Source organism: Vulpes vulpes, chromosome 9 (genome assembly GCF_048418805.1).
Source record: "Vulpes vulpes isolate BD-2025 chromosome 9, VulVul3, whole genome shotgun sequence".
NCBI lineage: Eukaryota > Metazoa > Chordata > Mammalia > Carnivora > Canidae > Vulpes > Vulpes vulpes.
In genome coordinates this window covers 16,915,255-16,930,232 of record NC_132788.1, presented here as the reverse complement: position 1 = coordinate 16,930,232, position 14,978 = coordinate 16,915,255, and the positions used below count along the sequence as shown (strand labels likewise).

Sequence of the window (14,978 nt, the reverse complement as noted above, 5' to 3'; positions counted from 1 at the left end):
CCAGGGCGTGATCCTGGAGACCCTGGATCGAATTCCACGTCAGGCTCCCTGTGCATGGAGCCTGCTTCTCCCTCTGCCTATGTCTCTGCCTCTCTCTCTCTCTGTGACTGTCGTAAATAATTAAAAAATAAAATAAAATCTTAAAAAAAAAAAAAACTAATTAAGACGATAATCCGGTTCTCTTACCTTTTTCCCCAACAAAAGGCAAAGACCAAGTGAAAACATCCATAAAGTTTGGAAGCCAGTAGGGGTGTGGAGAACAGTTAAACTGCCTGATATTCATGACATTGTTTTCATATTTTAACACAGCAGCTAAAAAGGAAAAGGCAGGAAAATCTGGTACAGAAGAACACGACATGGCAACTGGTATGCTTTGTACAGCTGTGTACCTACTAAACAGAATTTATGAGCTTACTTTCCATTTGTAAATTCAGAACTCAGTATTTAAGAACAGATGGAAAATCTTAAAGCATTTTACACAGTTCATTCTTTTAAGAATTATCCCAATGAACAAAGTTACCTGAAGATCTCATATAATAAAAGTACAAAAGAAACTGAATTTTGAAACTTCAAAGGGTCACTGCACAGTAACTGTCTATAGAAATCTCAGGTTCCACATTAGAAAAATGTTGTCATAATTTCCCTTTATAGGACAAATGGTTACAATTACAGCTTTCTTTTGAAGACAAACATTTTTCATTAAGTGAACACAGCCCGTTTTGCTAGTCATTACCCAGAGCCAAAGACTTTATAAACTTGTCTGGGAGCTTATAACATAGCAATTATCAATTCATAGAGGGGAATGCAGATGGTAAACCTGAACCAATTTACAAGGCTCAAAAGTAGATTAAATCATCTCTGCATATTATATAAAGAACTAAGAAATATCCACCCCTCCTATACAGAATCACTATACTGCTAGCACTGTTAAATGTTTAAATTAACCAGTTCATGTATTTGTATACATACTTTGGTACCAAACTAATTTTCTTTATATTTTAAGTTTTAAAATCCAATTTCTTAGACTTTACCATGAGCACAAGCACTGCAATGTTGTTGGCATTATTCTCTTTACTCTTACTGTGCTCAGCAGGGAGTCTATGTGAAGTAGTATTTATGTGATCATAAATAGAATCAGGTATGAAGTACTCCAGAAATGACAGGTATAGGTCATTTCCTAGTTTCTGTTTCTTTGCTTATTAAAGGATAGCCTCATATGCTCAAAATTTAAGTTGCTGAGTGTCTAAAATGTACACCATGGATTATAAAGAAAATACATTAAAGTAGGATCTCCTGTTCTTAAAAACCTAACACTGGATATGATATACATGTCCCATTATTTTCATATACATGTATTTTATTTAGGTTAGATGAATTTATAATTATTCAGCATTTCCCTCAATCTATACAGGAAAAAGAAGTGAGAAGTGGGTCTTTCTAGTTGGGTGATTAGAAATGAGAGTATAAAAAATTGCTTTTGGGTATGTTCCCAGTAGACACAAAAAAATGAAAATAGAAATCTTTAAAAATCATGACTTAAGGATCTTTCACATAATCACTGGAACTAAGGAATACTTGTTGGTACCAATATGCAAGAAAGAAAAGCAACAGGAGAAGAAAGAGAGAAAGGAAAGGGGGAGAGGGCTGTCATTTTCAAGAAAGAGGTACTTGGATGGGGAGTAAATGAGTACCAGCAGATATTGTTTCAGATGCCACTTTGTTTTTCTTAAAAAAAGAAAAAAAAAGTTTGAGAAACAACCAAGGAAAATAAGAATGTTTAAAATAAAGTTACCAATTGTATCAGTCAACAGAAAACTCTGGTAGAATGGACTATGACTTTAAAAGTTCACTAAAGGAATAATCAAGATCAAAACCAGGTTAGAAGGGGGCAGAAAATGAGCTAGGATATTTAGTGAGTAAGTGAAGTGACTGCTATGTTGGGTGCCATGCTTCAGGTGAGCACACTGATAAATCCACTGTGCAGTCAACAGACACTCTTCCTAGAGAGGTTTAACAAGGGACAAGGGAACGTCTTCTCACAAATATAAGAACTAGGGCCAGGAAGTGTCCTTGAAGAAGTGACCAATACAAGCAGTACATACCATTCATAATGGAAGAAATAAGAACAAAACTAAGTCTAACATATTGGGAATATTAGGAAGAAGGAAATAAGAAAGAATGGAGTTAGGGAGAAGCAGAGTGTTGCAGGATAGGTAAGACTCAGAAAAGAATGACGAGATGTAAAAAACTATACAGCTAAGAGAGAACTTAAAGAAGTTTTTTTTTTTTAATGGATAGTAAGCCACTGAAGGACCCTGAGATGACTGATTCAAATCAGACTGAAGTGAGATGTGCCATTCCTCAGTTTCCCTTTAAAAAGGCTACATAGTTAGTATACTGTGGATTTCTTTTAAACTTGACTCCCCAGCTGCATATACAAGGTATGACTATAAAGTAATGAGACTTAAAAACCACCAACTACAAACACACCAGACCTTATATATGAGATGAGTATGGTCCTCCGATGTAATCACACTAGGTACAATAACAGTAAAATGTTATAGTATCATAGCAATTTCAGAATTTGACAGATGCTTTTAATGTTTATTTTTATTGTTCCAACTTCAATAACCCTATTTTAAAGATACACTGAGGCTCAGAGAAGTTAAGTGTCTTCTTAAATATGAAATTGTCATGTTAACTGTGAATTTAAAAGTGAAGCAGGACTAGACTAGAATTTCTGATTCCTAGCTTAGTACTCTTTTCAATATACCTTGCTCCCTTACTGTATATTTAATCCAAAGATGCTGCCATTACTCAAAACATTTTTGGAACTCCTCTTTTGGAATCGCCTCCAAACCTATTTTATAAGCAACACAAGAAAAACCAGTCTCATTACCCTATAATCATACCTTGTTTCTGACCCCAAATGGTAGCATCTAGCTTGATCACTCACCTTATTCACCAGTCTTGACTCCGAATGACTTTTGGCTGTTCCAAAAATCAAATCCACCCTCAAAGGACGAAGATTTCCCATCACTGAGGATAATCAAAAGAATGTGTCGCAGACTCTGAAGGCAATGCCAAAAGAGGAGTTCCAAAAACGTTTTGAACAATGGCAGCATTGTTGGAATAAGCATATACCTTTCCAAGGTAACTACTGTGAAGGGACAATACTCACTTGGATATATATGTTCCAGCATGTTTGTAAGGAAGTTCTATTATTTTATAGTCATACTTTGTAAACGACAAAATAGTTACACAGAGGCATGTTACAGAGGATATTACAGAGGAATTTTGCCCTGATACTTACAAATTATGAATCATAAAAAATTTAAAAAAAAATTTCAGGGTACTTCGCTGGCTCCATCAGTACAGTATGCAACTCTTGATCTCAGGGTCATGAGTTCAAGCCCTACATTGGGCATATGTAAAAGTAAAAAATTTCAATAGGATAAAGTATAAGAATGAGAATTTCTGAATTGCAAGCATGTTTATATTTAATCCTCTTTATTTTTTATTTTTTTTCCTCTTTGTTTATATGGGAAACTGAGGCTTAGAAAAATTATGTGACTTATTTAAAGTCACACTATTGGTTTATGGCGGGGCTTGGTCTAAAATGATTTTTCTGACTTGTACAGTATTCATTCTACCTCTATCATTCACAAAAAGCAAAAACAGCTTAATAATTTACAAACATTAAAACACCAGTGACATTTTATTGAGATACTCTTACAAATAAATTAAATTCACCAAAAGCAATAATTTATGATGACTATTCTAACATGAACCTGAAATAACTTCTTCTTATATATATTTTTTTAAAGATTTATTTTACAGAGAGAGGGAGAAAGAGTGGGGAGGAGGCACACAGACAGAATCTTCAAATAGACTCCCTGCTGAGCACAGAGCTCAATCCCACAACCCACGAGATCATGACCTGATCAGAAACCAAGAGCCACTGACTCAATGGACTAACTCAATCAACTGAGCCACCAGGCACCCCATTCTTCTTATATTTTGATTCAGGAGTATACATCAGACCTATTATGATCATTATTTATATTTACAAAAAGCCCAATAATCCTTAGGAAATGAAAACCAAGCAGTAGCCTAAATTCTAAGTTCCTTGGCCCTTGTTTCAATTAAGACCTCTTTTCTTATTTAAAATTTATATATATATATATATAAAATATATATACATACATATGATTAAACTAGAGCTCACATTTACTCACAAATTCAAATTCAAATATCACTGGACTCCTTTACCTTTATTATTATAGACATCTAGGTAATTGGGGGCAGAGAAAATTGTAATGAGTGATGGGAAGCCTGTCGTTTGGCTCTTCCTGTACATTCGATACCTGGAAGAGAGATAATAATCTGTCTTGATATTAAAGGCAAAAACTCGACCATGATAATTGGTATAGTTTTATTTTTTTTTTATTATTATTATTTTTTGGTACAGTTTTAATATAACTTACCCAGCATCCTGGGCTTCATGGGCTCTGATTATTGATAACAAATTATTGTTCTGCAAAAATTCACAAACTGCAGGGTAACTGAAAAAGAAAATTAGAAAACATAAACCCAGAACTAAAACAATTGTCTTTTATTTATTGTTTTTAAAGATTTTATTTATTTATTTGAGAGAGAGAAAGAGAGCGAGCACAGAGGGAGAGAGAGAAGCAGACTTTCCACTGAGCATGGAGCCCGATGGGGGGCTCAATCCCAGAACCCTGAGATCATGACTTGAGCCAAAGGCAGACACAACTGATTGAGCCACCCAGGTACCCCTTATTTTTTATTATTTTTTTAAAGAATTTATTTATTTTTGAGAGAGCAAAAGAACCCAAGCAAGGGTACAGGTGAGGGGCAGAGGGAGAGGGAGGAGGGGCAGAGGGAGAATGGAAGCAGGCTCCCTGCTGAGCAGGGCGTGACTCAGGGCTCAATCCCAGGACCCTGAGATCTTGACCTGAGCCGAAAGTAGATGCTTAACCAACTAAGTCATTTAAGTGCCCAAAACAATTGTTTTCTAACAGGAGGAAGGGGAAAGTCAAGATGCTATAAGTTGAATTTGTTTCAAAATTATAGGTTTGATATATCAATAAACTTTTATTAATGGCTTAGCAATCATCACTGTTTTTCCACTTCACTAATATACCTCATTCCAGATCAAATATGCAGATAACAAACAACCTTAGGACAGAAAAAGAACTTCCTTACCTTTTAATTTTTTTTGTCTTAACCCATAACATAACACCACCAAAACTTTTCTTGTCTCAATAATAATAATAATAATAATAATAATAATAATAATAAAAAACCAGGGTACTGTGTGTGTGAAAGAGAGGGGGGAGGAGGGAAGGAGAGAAAGAGAGAGAGTGAGAGAGAGAATGTGCGCATGAGCAGGAGGGGCAGAGGGAGAGAGAGAGAGAATCTCAAGCAGATTCTGTGTTGAGCATGGAGCTCAGTGGGGTTGGATCTCATAACCCTGAGATCAAGACCTAGCCAAACTCAGGTGCCCCAGGTGCACTCTTGATTTTTGTTTAGGTTTCTTAAGATTCTTTCTCTCCTTCTGTCTCTCTTCTATTAAAAAAAAAGAAAAAAGAAAAATCTGATAGGAAAAACTGAAGGATACTAAATTATCCTAGAATTAGTATTAATTATTTACTTCATGCTTAAATCTTTATTTCTTATTATGCTCATTAGAAAAATCAATTACATTCACATGGTATAAAATGGAAACATACAAATGGTTATATAGTGAAATGCTTCCTTTTTTTAAGTTTATTTTTTAAAAATAATCTCTATACCCAACATGAGGCTCAAACTCACACCCCCAAGATCAAGAGGCAGCTGCATGCTCTTCTGATCTAGCCAGGCGCCCCTAAATGCCTCCTTCTTCTTACATCTATCTTCCAGCTACCTTAGAAGCAACCAATGTTCTCGGTTTCTTTGACTATCCTTTAAAAGATATTCTATAGGCATACCTTGGAGATGTTGTGGGTTCTGTTTCAGACCACCATAACAAAGCAAATATTGAAATAAAGCAGGTCAAATTAATTTTTTGGTTTCCCAAAATTTATTCCCATTATTTATGTCTAAAAAAATAATGTACATACCTTGCAATAAAATAAGGTATGCTTTTATTTTGTATCCATATATAAAGAGTTTCTTCTTTTTTTTTTTTTTTTTAGTTAAAAAAAAAAAAATAGCCTCGGAATCCCTGGGTGGCTCAGTGGTCCAGCACTGCCTTCAGCCCAGGGCGTAATCCTGGAGTCCTGGGATTGAGTCCCACATCGGGCTCCCTGCATGGAGCCTGCTTCTCCCTCTGCCTGTCTCTCTCTCTCTCTCTCTCTGTGTGTGTGTGTGTGTGTGTGTCTCTCATGAATAAATAAATAAAATCTTTTAAAAAAAATAGCCTCATTGCATAATCTGGCATATTCCATTGTCTGAATGTACCACAAGGTATTTAACTATTCTTCTATTAACAATTAGGTTGTTTTAAATCTTTTATCATAGGGGTACCCTGCCCTGGGTGGCTCTATTGGTTAAACATCACAATCTTGATTTTAGGGTCTCCAGGTCATGAATTCAAGCCCCACATTGGGCTCCTTGCTGGGCATGGAGCCTACTTAAAAAAAAAATTGAGTTTTTATCATAAATAATACAGCAGTGAATAACCTCGTACCATTGACTCTTAAACAATGTGGGGATTGCTGATTCTCCATCTAGTCAAAAATCTGTGTTTAAAATTTTTCTTCTGTTAAACTTTTTTTAAGTAGGCTCCATGCCCAACATGGGGCCTAAATTCATGGCCCTGAGATCAAAAGTCACATGCTCTACTGACTGGGCTAGCCAGGCACTCCTTATGTATGTAACTTTTGACTCCCCCAAAACTTTACTGGCCTATTGACTAGAAGCCTTACCCTTAACAGTCAATTGATACATATTTTGTATCAACGTTCTATGTTCTATCTATTATATGCTGTATTCTTACACTAAAGCAAGCTAGAAACAAGAAAATGTTATTAAGAAAATCATAAGGCAGACGCCTGGGTGGCTCAGCCATTGAGTGGCTGCCTTTGGTCCAGGGTGTGATCCTGGGGTCCTGGGATCGAGTCCCACATCGGGCTCCCTGCATGGAGCCTGTTTTTCCCTCTGCCTATGTCTCTGCCTCTTTGTGTGTCTCTCATGAATAAATAAATGAAATCTTAAAAAAGAAAATCATAAGAAAAAATAAATTTATAGTACTGTATTGTATTTATATTTAAAAATCCATGTGTAAGTAGACCTGTTCAGTTCAAACACATATTGTTCAAAGGTCAACTGTACATATATTTTACACACTTCCACATAGTTGATTATTATTATTTGCATTAGCTATGTTCTATAAAGCTAACTTGTAAATACTGAGTTAGTTAAAACTGAACCACCACTCCTAGAGAAAATACATAGTTAGGGTCCTCTGATCCTCTGGTCACATTTTCATTAACCAATCAATATATAACCTTGTTTTATGTGTGTCTCTGTGTAAGGATACCTTACTTAATAATATATACTGTTGGTTAATTAACATGGAACTCATGGACAACAATGCTGTAAGTCATTCCCAAATAAAGCTTATATAACATACATGTATTTTTAAAAATGTATTTATTCATGAGACACAGAGAGAGAGAGAGAGAGAGAGAGAGAGAGAGAGAGAGAGACATCGAGAGAGAAGGAGGCTCCCTGCAGAGAGCCTGATGGGGGACTTAATCCCCAGACCCAGGATCACGCCCTGAGCCAAGGGCAGATGCTCAACTGCTGAGACACTCAGGCATCCCAACATACATGTATTTTGTCTGTAAGACACATCACAGCCTTCTTACATGAATAAATACTCAATAGCATTTAAGCACTATGCTTAGGGGCCATTTTACCAACAAAAAATGCGAAAAATATTGCACTAAATGGATCAGAAAAAGAATGGTCTTAAGCATGAAAGCAGAAACAAGAAGGCAGAGCAGCTCCTTGAGACCTCAGGAACACACATTAAGTAACATATTTTTCATCATTCTGCATGTGTGCATGTCTGAATGACAGTGAAAGTGCTATGAGTGGGGACTTTACACTTATAAGTAATTCTTAGCAGGTAGACAAGTTTGCATATCGGAATTCGTAAATACCAAGAATCAATTGTATAGCCACAGGACTACACATTAGAAGTAGAACTTCTGGATTAAAGGCCTTTATAATAGAGAGATGCTGTCAGGTTCATCTCCAAAGAAATCATACCAGTTTATATTGAGCAAACAATAAAAAGACATTATGCTCTTTATTTTAAGCAGTGTAAAGATTAGTAAAATTTAGAGAGTCAGCTGACTGTCCTTCTCCCGGTTTTGGCTCAAATCATGATCTCAGGGTCATGGGACTGAGCCATACTCTGTGTGGGTTCCATGTTCTGTGGGGAGTCAGCTTGAGATTCTCCCTCAACCTCTGCCCCTCCCCCCACCCACTGTGCTCTCTTTCTCTCTCAAAATAAATAAATAAAATCTTTTTTTTTTAAAGAGAAGTAAAATCTAAATTATTTAGAAAGAATTAAAACAAGGTTGCTTAGAAGAATGTTAAAACTATGGCAGTAGTAAAGCTTTTTACTTTTTGTATGTGGATTTCACTTAACGAATATGTTATCTCATGCAATTAACAGAGATTTTTAGGGAACTAAATATATGCATTACTTGTCACAGTAAAATATTGGGATTAAAAAACTTTAGACTTCAAACCTCTATCTCCCTATTTTTGAATGGCAGAACACAATAAAAGCTCACATAGGAGATTTAAGACAACAGCCAACTTCCAGGAAATGTCCTGCACTTAGTTCACAATGTCCTATTCTTTTTATATCTTTGCCTATAGTAGTGGTTCCAAATGCCAGAGAGCTCTTTAAAAAAAAAAAAATAACAGGATTTTCCTGTCTCAGATCTACCTAATCAGAATCTCTGGGGAAAGAGCCAACAAATCTTTATTTTTAAAAAACTCATAGATAATAATCGAGATCATTTAGAATCAGAAAACACTTAAGCACCGTAAGATGTTCTGTTCAATTATGTTCAGTACATCACACTTAGGTATTAATGAAGGTACTCCTATATATTATGGGAGCACATAATACCTATTAAAATATGAAAAACAAAATAAACACGTTTTCTACCTTCTATTAATCAAAAAATTAAACAAGTCTATACTACACAAATCAGAGATATAAAGTACTTAAAAATAATTTGATGATACATATTACAATTGCCTTTCTTAATTTTATAACTTTGGGGATTAGCTTACCTGTAAAAATAAGAGCACCCTCGGACAGTGTTGTGGGTATAGTGCTCCAAAGTCTTTTCATTGCCATAATCCTCTGAAGGATCGGACCAAAGCAGGTCACACACTGGCCCAAAGGCTGGAGGTTCTTTAAACCTGTCTAACTAAAAGACACACAAAAGCCAAAAGAAGAAAAATCATGAAAGCAAAAGAGCTTTTGGAAACTGGTATGGGTCAAAAAACAAAACAAAACAAAACAAAACCCTCCTACCCACAAGAATGTATTAGGAGAAAAAGCAGCAAGCCCCTTAGAGAAGTTTTCCTTTAGGAAGAAAATGAGCATTTAACAAATCTGGATACATATTTATTATTTTTTTGAAATAAATTTTTATAAATATCACTGGCATCTAACCATACTATAGAAAAGGACTCCTTTACATCCTAGTCTTAAAAGCAGAACTCATTTAATTCAAATGTGAAATCAACCATTATAGAGATATACTATTATTGAGAAAGACTATGTAAAATTCACTTCAACTGCCTAGGTGAGCTAACATTACCATCAGACCAGGAAAGGTTTTACAATGGTTCTGTTCATTGTACACCTCATTCCAAAGGAGATTTCTAGTTTTATTTTGTAAAGAACTTTCATCCTTTCCCTTCTATGCAGTGTAGGCATTTCAATGTAAGTTATTAATTTAAGCTTTTAGTCACTGCTGCTTTGGTTAGTAGCATGAATACCAAGACAAAACCAGTAACTAAAAGAGTTGAGGACTTCTAAATGAAAGGGTAGGTTTTTAATACAATTGATTCAGAATTGCAAAATTCAAGACTTACAATGTAAAGGAGAAAGTCGGTTATTTTAAAGATCATAAGGCAGCAGAAATATAGGCACACCCTCTTACCCTGAGGAGAGTAACTTTAATTCAGAGAAAAGTTTTATAAACAAAAAAAAAAAATCTTTAATTTCAGTACCTATATGAGACAGGTACAATACAAAGGTAGAGAAAAGAAAACGATAATGTAGGACAAAAGAAGTAAAAAAAAGATTGATCATCTTTATAGAAAATCCTGAAAATAATAATCATTAACTCATGCAAGTGTAGCAGTTAAACTCTATCATCTAAAATGTCAAAGCCCGGGGGGATCCCTGGGTGGCACAGCGGTTTAGCGCCTGCCTTTGGCCCAGGGCGCGATCCTGGAGACCCGGGACCAAATCCCACATCGGGCTCCCGGTGCATGGAGCCTGCTTCTCCCTCTGTCTGTGTCTCTGCCTCTCTCTCTCTCTCTCTCTGTGACTATCATACATAAATAAATAAAAATAAATAAATAAATAAATAAATAAATAAATAAATAAATAAATAAATAAATAAAATGTCAAAGCCAGGATCCCTGGGTGGTTCAGCAGTTTAGCGCCCACCTCCATTCCAGGGCATGATCCTAGAGTCCTGGGATCGAGTCCCGCATCAGGCTCCCTTCATGGAGCCTGCTTCTGTCTCTGCCTCTCTCTCTCTCTCTCTCTCTCTCTTTCTTTGTGTGTCCCTCATGAATACACAAATAAAATCTTTAAAAAATAAAAAAATAATAAAATAAAATGCCAAAGCCAATGAATTTGAGAGCTGGAAGTTCACAGACTATCCATTCTAACTTCATTTCCCAGAGAAGAAGATGTAACTAAGAGTTAACCTTGATTTGGTCAAGGTTACACAATTAATTGCAGAACAGGGGAAACCTGATTTCCTTCCTTTCATAATGCTACATAATTTAAAATTTTAGGGCTATACTCAAAATAGGTTATGTTTCTAGTTGATGAAAGTATAGATTTCACTAAAATTTACAGAAATTTTCTGGAAGACATTTAGCAAAATGTTAATAGTAGTCCTCTCCCAATAATGAGGTCACAGATGATTTCCACTCTCTTACTTTTGATTATCTGCATTTAAAATTTTTCAGCAATAGAGGCATATAGTTGACTACAATAAAAGATAAAGCTGAAAAAATATATATTCCATGAGACTAATGAAAGGTTACTTACTTTCTTAATGTCATCTAAACTAGTAATTTCAGGTGACATCCCTCCATGTACACACAGAAACTGCTGGTTTAAGAGGGCAGCAAGAGGAAGACAGTCAAATGTCTCCATACATGCATCATATACCTCTTCAGAATATTTAATTCGACCTATAAAAAAAGAAAAACAGTCAAAAGAAGAAAAGCTAAATTTATCATATATGAATAAGGATATTGGGCAGAAAATTATAAAGTCATTTATTTCAGGCAAATTTGAAAACACAATCATCTGTATAAAAATATTCTTGAAAAGTTGTAAACAAAATCTAAAAGGTAAACAAAATCTTCTCTAAAGACAAATGTGACCCTGGATTAACCTTCTAGTCCTGTTGCCCTGGAAACCTGTTAAGGTGAATGTCAGCTGTGTTATTAGGCAACATTTCTTATGGCAAAAATTACTCAATTACCTGATAGGCAGCTATAGCTTTGGACTTCTGAATGCAATGATGACTTGAGGTAGGTCCCTCTGGGACCCTGGAATCTATACCAACCAAGCTTTATGGGAGATACTGGCAACTGTGCTACATGAGGCTTCTAAGCCACAGTGGCTCCCTGATCTGCCCAATGTGGATTTTGTTTCCCTGTACCTGGGATTGTGACTTGGAGGGGATGGTGAAAGGCAGAAAACGTCTGGACTGCTATACCGACTGAAAAGGAATGCCTGGTGTTGTCCCCCTTCCTGGACCGTATCCTTCTTTTTTTTTTTTTTAATTTTTATTTATTTATGATAGTCACAGAGAGATAGAGAGAGAGGCAGAGACACAGGCAGAGGGAGAAGCAGACTCCATGCACCGGGAGCCCGACGTGGGATTCGATCCCGGGTCTCCAGGATCGCGCCCTGGGCCAAAGGCAGGTGCTAAACCGCTGCGCCACCCAGGGATCCCCCGTATCCTTCTTAAGTAGATGAATGCCAATACGGCCCATGGTAGTCTTGTAAGCCTAAATGTTTTGTTGGGTCTAAAAAGATTCCTTGGAGGTACTGAACATATATTAATGGAAACTGAAGTTTTAAGAGTAATCAATAAAATGTCAATAATCTTTTGCTCATGATTTTTAAGGTCTTTAAGCAAATTTTGTCCTAATTATATTCTGTATAAAAATGTTCATCTTAGGGATCCCTGGGTGGCGCAGCGGTTTGGCGCCTGCCTTTGGCCCAGGGCGCGATCCTGGAGACCCGGGATCGAATCCCACATCAGGCTCCCGGTGCATGGAGCCTGCTTCTCCCTCCGCCTGTGTCTCTGCCTCTCTCTCTCTCTCTCTCTGTGACTATCATAAATAAATAAAAAATTAAAAAAAAAAATGTTCATCTTAAATTGTATTTTGGGGTTAAAGAACAAAGAAACACTCCGGTGGGCAGAGGGTGGGGTCTCTACAATTATCCAGAAAATATGTAATTAAGTAACAGGTGGAAAACTGACAGAGATAAACCAAGAAACAGACTCTTAACTATAGAGAACAAATTGATGATGACCAGAGGAGAGGTGAGTGGGGGAGGATGGATGAAACAGGTGATGGGGATTAAGGGTACACTTATCATGATGAGCACTAAGTAACATATAGAGTTGCTGAATCACATATTGTACATCTGAAACTAATATAAAACTACATGTTACCTATACTGGAATTAAAAATTAATAAAAAATTTTAAAAACCAGGAGGTTATAAATCAAATTAAGCAAAACAGAAGTAAATGTTATATTAACACATGACCAAAATAGTTTACAAAATGTTATTTTCTTAAAGTTTATGGATAGGTATATAAACACCAACACTTATCTCCTGAGGGGTTAGACTGAAGATGATATCTATATTCTTCTTTGGCTTACTTTATTTGTGTTTTCTCTAATGAGATATATTAACTTTCTATAATAATATATATTATCATATTACCTTTATTATTGAATTTGTTGAAGGCTCACAGTGTATCTGGGTTAAGTGTTCCTCACAGGGACGCCTGGGTGGCTCAGTGGTTGAGCGTCTGCCTTTGGCCCAGGGTGTGATCCTGGAGTCCCGGGATCGAATCCCCATCGGGCTCCCTGCATGGAGCCTGCTTCTCCTCTCTCTGCCTGTGTCTCTGCCTTTCTCTCTGTGTCTCTCATGAATAAATAAATAAATAAAATCTTAAAAAAAAAAAAAAAAGTGTTCCTCACAGCACGGTGGTCAAGAGAACAGTCTGGAACCTGACTGCCTGGATCTGAAACTTGGTTTACTAGCTATGCTACTCAGCACAGATGACTTAGCTCCCTATGCTTTGATGTCCTCATCCATAAAATTGGCATAATAACAATATATGCCTACATTACAAGGCTGCTGTGAAGATTAAGTGAATTCATATATGTAAAATGCTTTGAATAATGTCTGGCACACAGTAGGTACTATGTAAGTATTAACTAATATAATTACCTTATTTTATCTTCACAGAAACCCTATGAAACAAGTACTATTACTATCTTCATTAAAAAGCTAAAGAAATTGGGTCTACTTGCCAGATGTTGGGCTGGAAACTGAACCTATTCATGCTCTTAAAACCATGCAGTTATCTTCCCAATCATTATTTCAAATTAAATATTTAATAGGAGAATCTAAATAGCCAAACATATAATTCCCAAAGGTTAATTAAATTACTTGACTCAGTGTTTTATTTTCATGACAAATTTTAAGCTACATTCCATAAGACAATCATTTCCATAATAAAGGAAAAATGTACCTCAATCACAGGATCACACTGATGCTACAAGTTCTAACCAGTATCAACACTACAACATTAACAAAACAAAGTTTCAATAATATTCTTTAAAAGTAATTTTTTTTTTAAGATTTTATTTATTTATTCATGAGAAAAACACAGAGAGAGAGAGAGAGAGAGGCAGAGAGAGACACAGGCAGAGGAAGAAGCAGGCTCCATGCAGGAAGCCTGACACAGAACTCGATCCCAGGTCTCCAGGATCACACCCTGGGCTAAAGGCGGCGCTAAATCGCTGAGCCACCCGGGCTGCCCTATAAGTAATTTTGAGAGTCAACACTATTTGCAAGAAACCCTGACCTGGTCTAGCCACTGATTATATACTTATCTTCATTTACATTTGCTTTCATTATTTAAAAAAAGATTTACATTTACATAGTTAAAAAATACAAAAGCTATAAAAGGCTATACAGAGCCTCCTACAAACCTCTACTCCTGCCACCACCCCCCCCCCAGGCAACCAGTATTACTAGTTTTCTGGAGATCTTTACAAAGATACCCTATGCATACACATGCAGATATTTATTCTCTTTTCAAAACATCCTTTTGTTTTTCACATAAATGGTAGTTTATATACACTGTTTTACACTTGCTTTTTGTACTTAACATATTTTGGAGATCATGCCACATCTTTATATGAAGAGTTTGTAATTATTTTTTATGCTTGTTTCATTCTAATGCTGCATCTGAAATGTGAATAAATCTTGGAACAAGCACACAAATACTTTATGGATAGTAGTTCACTTTATGGATATACCACAATTTAACACCAATCTCTTAGTACTACAAATAATACTATAATTAATGACAAGCAATACTTATTTTAAAAAAATAAACCTGTCATTACAGTACTGTTTTC

General features: G+C 36.0%; 1 protein-coding gene across 3 annotated transcripts in view; it reads right to left on the bottom strand.

Annotated features, from left to right (window-relative positions):
* PPP3CC (protein phosphatase 3 catalytic subunit gamma) overlaps nt 1-14,978 on the bottom strand; it is a 106,834-nt gene that overhangs the window by 27,854 nt on the left and 64,002 nt on the right. For all 3 annotated transcript variants that reach the window (XR_011994156.1, XM_026007944.2, XM_026007945.2), the window contains exons 5-9: nt 11,342-11,487; nt 9,331-9,470; nt 4,488-4,565; nt 4,273-4,367; nt 187-312 (exon numbers count right to left, since the gene is read on the bottom strand). Coding sequence is in view for 2 of the 3 variants with exons in the window: in XM_026007944.2 (XP_025863729.1) it covers nt 187-312; nt 4,273-4,367; nt 4,488-4,565; nt 9,331-9,470; nt 11,342-11,487 (585 nt within the window). In the remaining variant the exon portion in view is untranslated. The remainder of the gene's footprint in view (nt 1-186; nt 313-4,272; nt 4,368-4,487; nt 4,566-9,330; nt 9,471-11,341; nt 11,488-14,978) is intronic.